The sequence below is a fragment of the Centropristis striata genome, chromosome 10, assembly GCF_030273125.1.
Source record: "Centropristis striata isolate RG_2023a ecotype Rhode Island chromosome 10, C.striata_1.0, whole genome shotgun sequence".
NCBI lineage: Eukaryota > Metazoa > Chordata > Actinopteri > Perciformes > Serranidae > Centropristis > Centropristis striata.
This window is the reverse complement of record NC_081526.1, coordinates 8,051,993-8,061,151: the sequence shown is the minus strand read 5'-3', so window position 1 is coordinate 8,061,151 and position 9,159 is coordinate 8,051,993. Positions and strand designations below refer to the sequence as shown.

Genomic DNA, 9,159 nt, shown 5'->3' with positions numbered 1-9,159 from the left:
AATCTAATTATCTTAAAAAGCAATTAAGATTGCAATTCTAATGGTGCATACAACTTAGGAATCTGATATGTGAAGCACACAAAGAGCTTGTGATTAAATGTGTTCCGCTGTTTATGGGCTGTGATTTGTGTATGTATGTGTATTTACATATATATGCATTTTGTTTTTATTTTATGTATTTTTGTTTAATATGGTCGATTTGTTTGAGTGGAAGTTTGATGTCTTTTGTATGATGTTTGACCTATAAGAAATTGAATAAAAACTTAAAAAAAAAAAAAAAAAAAAAGAAGAGCCTGTGATTTTTGTTGTGTAAGAAAGTCATTTGCTGCCATCTAGTGGCCATTGTAGAATACTACAAATAAACATTGAAGTAAGAAAAAGATCTGCAATCTTGTAATGCCATGCAATTTCTTTTCTTTTTTTTATTAAATCTAATAAGTGCCAAGCAATACATTATGAAGAATTCACTGGAAAAAATAGTTTGAAAAAACTCACTTGAAGCCAAACCCTCACATTAAACATACCCAAACACCATCTGGTTTTCATCAGCTGGGAAATACAGCTAGAGCAATTCTCTTACAACACTAAGAAAGGCACATTAAATGCTGGTTCATAGTATTCTCACAAACAAGCACAGCCTAAACAAGAAACACAGAGCTTGATGAAAGCTTCCTCTCCATAAACACCGACACCTTACAGTCAGTCCCCTTCATGTATCTAACGCTTCATGTTTGTCTTTCACAGTTGACTTAACATGCTTCCCTCTGGGGCATTCTTAAACAAAACTTGTTCAAAACTTCCTCGGCTGCTGGATGAAGAAGGAACGCGGGCAGTGGGGCTTCTCCACCGCAGGGCGCACCTTGCTGTGCCTCACGCTCACCGGTGTCTCGGGAAAGTCATGGCTCAGCTGCAAATACAGCAGGAAAAGAGTTTATTACACACAAGGCTCCGTGGCCTGAGGAGCACTTGGAGAACTGGATTTTTTAAAACGGGAATGCCTTTGTTTACCTTGTCAAGAGTCCCTGAAAGAAGAATACCAACTTGTTGCATCCTGTTGGACGTGCCGAAGGTCCTGATGAAAAGAAAAGTCATTTTAAGTAAACTTCAATGACCAAAAACAATAATTTCCATGTTCTTGGAGTTTAGGCTTCAAACATTTTTCTCACTGTATACAGGGTTCATACACTTTAGCAGTGGTCAAATTCAAGCATATTTCAAGGACTTTCAAGGTAAATTTTCAAGCTTTTCCAGTATCTTACACCTGTTGTAAATTGCATTTTAGATGAGTACTTACATACTAAAAGGGGGAGATTTCACTGAACCATACCAACAGCGATGGTATTACACTTTTAGGAGGAACGGTCTTCATTTCAGATAGGCTACTCATTATTTTTTACATTGAACATGTGATTATCTATATTCTATAGATGGATATAGTCAGATTGCAAGAGAAATACAGTAAGAATTTCAAGCATTTACAAGCACTTTATCCAAAATCCAAGCACTTTTTAAACCTTAAAAAAGTTAAATTCAAGCATTTTCAAGGATTTCAAGCACCCGTATAAACCCTGAGTATATGTTATGCATGCAGACCATTAGTCTACCTTAGTTTATCAGCCCTCTTGGTCTCCTTCTCTGAAGACCCATGGGTGCCACTCTCTTCCAAGCTTTTCTTGGCCACCCGTTTACCTCCAGCCTTGACTATTGACACAAAAGAAAATGGTTTAAATGTAGTTTATCTGCAAATCTGCTCTGCTGCACATGTGTTTGGCAGATTTTAAAGATTATAGTATTCAGTGGATCCTGACTCCCTTTGCTGCAATCATGAAAAAAAATAAAAAACTTTCAACCTAGAAAGATTGCCTTTGCAACGTTATATTGCCATTTAAAATATTGCACAGATTATTAAAGTGAGTGAGGACGTTGTTTGGCAGTAACTGGGGTCCTAGTTGAACAGGTGGCCCACATTTTAAAGAGCAGTATCCATCCTGGGGGGGTCAGGGAATAATCTGAGGGGGATTCACAAGAGGATTAAAGAATGGACAAAGAAATATATTTCCACTACACAAAACAACATTTTTAGATTTTACCCCCTTTTTATTAACCTCTTCAGGCTTAAAAGAAAAATCTAAAAAAAGAAAAAAAAAAACTTTGATTTAGAGCTGCAACAATTATTCAATTTATCGAACAATAATCGATTATTAAATTAATTGTCAACTATTTTGATAATCTAATAATAGGTTTAAGCAGTTTTTAAAGACAATAAATCCAAATTCTCTGATTTCAACTTCTTCAATGTGAATATTTCTGGTTTCTTTGTCCCTTTATGAAAATAAACTGAATATCTCTTTGGTTTGTGGACAAAACAAGAGATTTGAGAACGTCATCTTGTAGTTTGGGAAACACTGATATTTTTCAACATTTTATTGCCCAAACAACTAAACGATTAATCCTTTAAATAGTCGACAAATTAATCGATAAATTGCATAATCGTTAGTTGCAGCCCTACTGTGATTTAACTGCTCAGAAGTCTGGTCAACACTAAAGCCACAGCATGTGATGAGGGGCGTAACACAAGAACACTTTGATTCACAAGACAACAAAGGTTGGGGTAGTCACTGATGCAAAACCTTTACAAAAATAAAACTATATGTAATAATATTACTCATAAATGTAAGATGCAAACTTAAAATCGAAAAGGGGTACTGGCTATATCGGTATAAATGCACAAAAAAGAAGCAGACGACAAAAAATAAAAAAAATACTAAATAAAATATTTTTTAATTTTATTTTAGTATTTTATCTCACTGTCAAAATGCTTCTGATAACAGTCGGTTTGCATGGCATGCTTTTTTTTTTTTTTGCATGCATTAAATCGTGACTACAGGAGCGTTCAGCTGATCGGAACACGGTGTGACTTTGACCAGCGGCCTGCTTGAAGAGAAAGAGAGTAAATCACGGCTGCACGATGGATGCAATCAGCGTTATCACAAACATCAGCGATGCAATTATCTTCACCACGATACGATTACAATGTTGCAACAGGAGAATCGGAAGGGGATTTTTCTTTAAAACTTGATTCTCCGCGTCCGTCTGCACGCCTCTCGATCTGGGTCGAGCAGTGAAAAACAACAACGCGTTGGATTTGATGGAGTTCAAACATTCGTGCAATGCAAGTCGGAGTGAGCGCGAGGAGCAGCTTACCTGCCGGAGGATGGCCAGCCTTCAGCACGGGAGTCTCCTTCGATCCACATTTTGAGAGTTGCTGCACCATTTTCGAAACTTTCCGGAGATAAAGCAAAGAAAGCACCAAACTCTTCTCAACGCCCACTTGGTTGTTTTTATGCTCAAACAGAGATGACGTCTACAGGAAGCCCGCAGCCACAGAGACGCCCTATTTCACTTCTTCATTAATGCTGGGCGTTTATTGATAAAATGAAACTGAAATGGCGACTCGGTGTCTCATATTGATTCTTTTCTTTTTATTAATCTCTCAGAAGTTCCTGCGTTTTTGTGTAAATATATAACTCTTTATTTCTTCTTTATTTATGAACGGCTGTTTTATTTTGAAAATCTTGGCAAAACACCCATACAACCCCCCTCAAAAAACTCCTCAAACCACAACTTCTCTGAAAGCAGTGGTGGAATGTATCACAACACATTTACTCAAGTGCTGTCAATACAATCTTGATGCATTTGAGTATTTCTATTTTATGACACTTTATACCTCTACACTGCAAAAAAGGGGTGTCTAAAAACAAGATAGAAACACTACATTTGAGGGAAATTATCTAAAAATGATGCTTAAAGTTCTGAATTGTATGTATATGTATTCATTGTAGTAGAATATACTTAGTGATGCATTAGTTTTTACATCATTTTTAATGTGGCAGCTGTGGTGGAGCTAATTTTGTTTTGCACATTTCTAGATTTAATAGTTAAGATTATTAAATCTCAAAATGTTGTACACTTAAAATAAGAAATTAAGTCTTAAAACTAGATGAATTAAAGCTGCAAGCAGCGATGAACTGGCCCGAGCAGAGTGCACTGCAAATTATTTGTTTCTTACCAAGGTGAAAAAAGACTTTAGATTTAGAAGTGTTTATTTAGAAGTAATTTAGCTTGTTTTAAGAGTTCAACATGCTTATTTCTAGATTTAACCATCTTAATTTAAGAAAGCTTGTCAAATGAAATTATCTGTCCATGCAGCAAGTTGATTTCCCTCAGATTTAGTGTTTTATCTTGTTTTTAGACACCGCTTTTGCAGTGTACTCCACTACATTTTGGAGTAAAATAGTAGTCTAAATGTATTTTACAGCTTTAGTCACTTTGCAGATACAGATTGTGCATGCACAATATAAATCAGCTAATGAAGTCTGATATATAATTATAGGTTTATCAACCAGCAGTCTGCAAAACAAAATTAGCTCCACCACAGCTGCCACATTAAAAATGATGTAAACACTAATGCATCACTAATTATATTCTACTATAATGAATACATATGTATTCAGAACTTTAAGCACCATTTTTATGTTAATAGAGGATGTAGAGTGTTTTTCCACTGTAGTTTTGCTACTTTCACTCAAGACCTTTTGTTGTTTGTTGAGGCAGATTGAAAACAAAGTAAAAATATTATTAATATGTCATGTTTTTTTAAACACACTTTATTGTTTTTAAACATATCAACAATTCAAAACACAGAAACATACCCCATACATTCCATTTTTATAGCGCTTTTAAAGGTACTCAAAGTCGCTTAACATAACAGGAATTAGATACACACAAACACAACATTTTTGTAATTTTGTGTGCGTTTTTGTTTTTTTTACGTGTTTTTAAAAAAAAAAAAATTTTGGTGTGTTTTTGTGTGTCAAAATGTTGATCCAGTAAGTCAAAATTACAAAATAATAATCAGGTGAGGTTGAGCTGAAAAAGATGATACCAGCCTGGCATGGTAATCATTATTTAAGTTGCATATACAGGCAGAATGAAAAAGAGTAAAAAAAACAACAACACATATTTCCTCCTGCTGGCAGTTTGGACCTACATTATTGTATAAGCACAACTAAATATTCACAGGTGTATCCAGTTATTCTGGCTGAGCAATAAATCTCTTCTCAGGGTGAGGTTGGCTCTTATTTTTATCTTCTTTTAAGGACCTCCTCATACTTAGTAGTGTCACTCAACTTAATGATGCCCCAACAAGTCTAACAGGAGTCAGGAGGGCGTCAATTCAACACAAATGAAAAGTCCTGTGGGTGTGTAAATCACATTTGACTTAAGAATAATTTGTGTCTCTATGACCTGTGGCTGAACTGCAGATTACAGCAGGTTCGTTTCAATCAGTGCTTTCACAGGCTTAAAGTTACGTTTCACCCCAAAATAATAAAAATACATCATTTTCTTCCCAAGATAAGCCACAGACCTTGTGAGCAATTTCATCTAGAAACTACAGATTAGTTCCCATATGAGTTTTTCCAATGCTGTTAACATTAATACATGTTGGGAGTTACAAGGTCATAGCGAGCTCTCGTCAATATTTTTGTTGAACTGGTTCCTGCTAATTAAACAAACACATTAGTTTGGAACATTTAGCACTTAAGCAGTGGTGGAATGACCAAATACATATACCCAAACTCTGTACTTAACATTGAAATACTCAAGTACCTCAAAATTATATCTTTGTAACTTTATTCTTGCACTGCAACACATTTTTACCAAATATTGAACTTCTTACTCCACCACATTTAGCCAACAGCTTTAGTTACTTTTGGGGTCGAGATTTAACATGAATAAACATGATAGACTTTTTTCTTCATTAAACCTCATAACAGTATATTAAGTAGTTAAAATGAGCCCTGCCTTGAGAAAATTAAAATGCTGCTTATGTTAGATTATGTTATATTCTGATAATATACATTGAAACCTGAGAATATATATTGAAACCTGAGAATATATATAGAAAATCGGAAAACATATATAAAAACCTTCGGTTAAAACCTTCAATATATATTCTCAGACTTTTAATATATATTCTTAGGTTTTAATATATATTCTCAGGTATCAACACATATTCTCAGACCTTTGATATATATTCTTAGGTTTATATATATATATATATATATATATATATATATAGATTCTTTGAATCTATATATATATATAATAATTTCCTGAACGGCATGCCATAAATACTGTATTTGGAATATATAAAACAATCTGAGTGGGTTCATTCTGCATAATGTACTTCTACTTTTGAAACTTTAAGCACATTTTGATGCTGATATTTTTGTACTTTTACTCGAGTATGTTTTTAATGCAGGATTTTTAATTGTAGCAGAGTAATTGCACAGTATAGTATCAGTAAGTAAGGGATCTAATAGCTTTTTCCACGACTGCATTTCAGTAAAATATCAACTGACATAATAAAGGCCTATGGCGGTCCTGATTTATTACCGGATCTTGAAGTCTTGTCTTGACAAACATCCCTGAGGCTAGTTTCAACACCCTCATCATTTCAGTTAGGTACTGATGTGTTTAACCCAGTTATTTGATAGCAAAGATACCATAGAAAAGCTGTATATATTACCCACTGAGCTGGAGCAATGATAGGTGACAGGAAAATTGTTTTCAAATGAGGACACAGAGGAAAGATTAAGAATAATAATTCTCATGTTTCATTTACTGACAGCCTGTTACAGCCTCTGATAGGGGAAAGGTGTGGATCTTAATTTGTACTAAGTACATTTACTCAAGTACTGTACTTAAGTGCAATTTTGAAGTACTTGCATTTTACTTGAGTATTTCTATTTTATGTAACTTTATACTTCTACTCCACTACATTTAGCTGACAGCTTAAATTACAAGTTAGTATTCGGGTCAAGATTTAACATGAAAAATGATGATACATTTAAAGTGATTAGTCATGCATACACGCATTTGAGCATGAAATCTTAAAAATGAGGAAAAACGCACAACATTACTTCTTGCAATTAATGTTGGTCTGCTGTTCTTGCACTGAAAAAAAGAAAGAAATCACAGTAAGTGGTTCAGTTTTATTTGCTTCAAACCTTTTGTATTCCTATTTATACTGTTATACATGCATTTGAGCATGAAATATGTTAAGTTACTGCACTGTAAACATATTTAAAATTGCAGTTTCATCATATCTGGTTAAGTGCATGGCCCTATATGTGGCCCTGTGGTAGTGTTGATGAAAAATTGTGGACCCCTCCAGCATTTAAGTTGCCCATGTATAAAACAATCTGAGTGGGTCCATTCTGCGTGACGAGTACTTTTACTTTTGATACTTTAAGTACATTTTGATGTTGATACTTTTATACTTTTACTTCAGTAAGTTTTAAATGCAGGACTTTTACTTGTAGTGGAGTCATTTCACAGTGTGGTATTAATACTTCTACTAAAGTAAGGGATCTGGAAACTTTTCCCACCACTGCTAATAGGTGCTGTTGGGTTTCTCTTCAGGCTGTTTGGGCCACAGCTTTACATTTCTCCTCTGCTATATTATTGGCTGGTGATTCTGGGGATCTGCAACCAATCATAGTCATCCTGGGGGATATATATTACTGTACGGTAAAGGCTGAGGAGCTGCACATCTGGTCCTCTGGGCCATTTTGTCATTGTTTGGACATAGTATAGTTTCAGTAGTGGGGTTATATAGTATAAGCTACAGTAGATGGCAGTCAGCACACACACAGTTTGCAGAAGCAGGCTGGAGAACTGACACAGAGGCTAGGGAATGTGCTGCTGTGGATGCCACCTAAACAAAATCCATTATCAGCATACACTATATTTCAAATATTTTTTAGTGCCGTGAATCACCAGAGGCCCCACGTTATGATTTTATCCTGATACTTGAGTCACGATACGATATTATTGCGATTTAACTGTTTAACTGCATTTTGTGTCCACAAAATCAAATTTAATCAAGAATTGTTTTGTCAGTCTATTTATCTCACTTCATTTTTTCCCCTCCACAGTGAGAGTCAAACCCACAGACTGACCAACAAAGTATTCAGTCAAACTGAACTGAACCGATATTAAACATGTATGGAATTTTTTTTTTATTGAAATCTAATAAAAGCCTAACTTTGCAGCATTATTTTGCATAACTTGATATCCTGATGCCTGTAGATTCCTTAGATCAGGGGTCTCAAACTCAAATTACCAGGGGGGCTGCTGGAGGCAGTATCAAAATGACCAAAAAAAGACAGAAAATGACAGAAAAAAACTAAATTACTTAAAAAAGACACAAAATGACCCAAAAAAAAAGACACAAAATGACCAAAAAAAGACACAAAATGACCAAAAAGGACACAAAATTACAAAAAAAGACACAAAATTCCCCAAAAAAGTAATAAAAGGGACCTTCCACACACAACATGGTAAAGTGCCATTCATATAAAACTCACTTTAAACTTTCATATCAAGGTGGGGTCCCCAAAATATTGTCACGAGGGCCGCAATTGGCCCGCGGGCCGCAAGTTTGAGACCCATACCTTAGATCATCTAGTTTCATATGAGTTCATATGAGTATCTCCAGTATATTCCAAAGAGTGAGTCTGCTACGGCCCCCATACAAAAAACGACGGCTAAATATCGATACTTGGCAACCATGAATCGATAAAATATTGCCATGCAAAATATCGTTATACTATGCTGTATCGATTTTTTCCCCCATTTTTTTTTTACCTTGTTGTCAGACAGCCCTTTTTGATGGGTAACTGACACTGTTACATCCATCTATGCTCTGTAAGTTTGTTTTGTGACTTGGTTCATGATGTGCAGATGTACATGTAATGATAGAATAATAGAATAATACATAAGGGTGTGTCTTGAAGTGAAAGCGTTCACACAAACAGTTAAACATCATCTGGAAAAGTTTACGTGGACGCATCAGACACAGCTTTATGAAACACAGCTGGCCTCCGTTCACTCATGCTTGTGTAAATACAATGTAACAAAACATTTTTTTCCTCAACAGGAAACTGCAAGGAATGGTCCAAAGGAGAGAAGGGTTTGATTTCTCTTTTGGATCCATCCATGATTTCTGTTTTGAGTGCACTGAAAATGGCAGCAAACAGAGTGTGAAAGTGTTTGTACCGTACCTGTGAAAAGATGCAATTACACGACGTG

General features: G+C 35.2%; 1 protein-coding gene across 1 annotated transcript; it reads right to left on the bottom strand.

Moving 5' to 3' along the window:
* Window positions 1-397: 397 nt before the first annotated feature.
* On the bottom strand, window positions 398-3,365 carry dap1b (death associated protein 1b). The gene is made up of 4 exons (XM_059342968.1): window positions 3,205-3,365; window positions 1,605-1,701; window positions 1,009-1,072; window positions 398-907 (listed from the first exon to the last, which is right to left on the bottom strand). The coding sequence occupies exons 1-4, from the start codon at window positions 3,272-3,274 to the stop codon at window positions 791-793; spliced, it is 348 nt and encodes a 115-aa protein (XP_059198951.1). The 5' UTR covers window positions 3,275-3,365; the 3' UTR covers window positions 398-790.
* Between the last annotated feature and the right edge of the window lie 5,794 nt (window positions 3,366-9,159).

Excerpts from the sequence above, each read along its gene's own strand:
- dap1b (XM_059342968.1), bottom strand. The coding sequence starts at position 3,274 with ATGGTGCAGCAACTCTCAAAATGTGGATCGAAGGAGACTCCCGTGCTG. Across the intron at positions 1,702-3,204 it reads GGCTGGCCATCCTCCGGCAG|TCAAGGCTGGAGGTAAACGG; the intron begins GTAAGCTGCTCC and ends TTGTGTCAATAG. Across the intron at positions 908-1,008 it reads TTTCAGGGACTCTTGACAAG|CTGAGCCATGACTTTCCCGA; the intron begins GTAAACAAAGGC and ends CTGTATTTGCAG.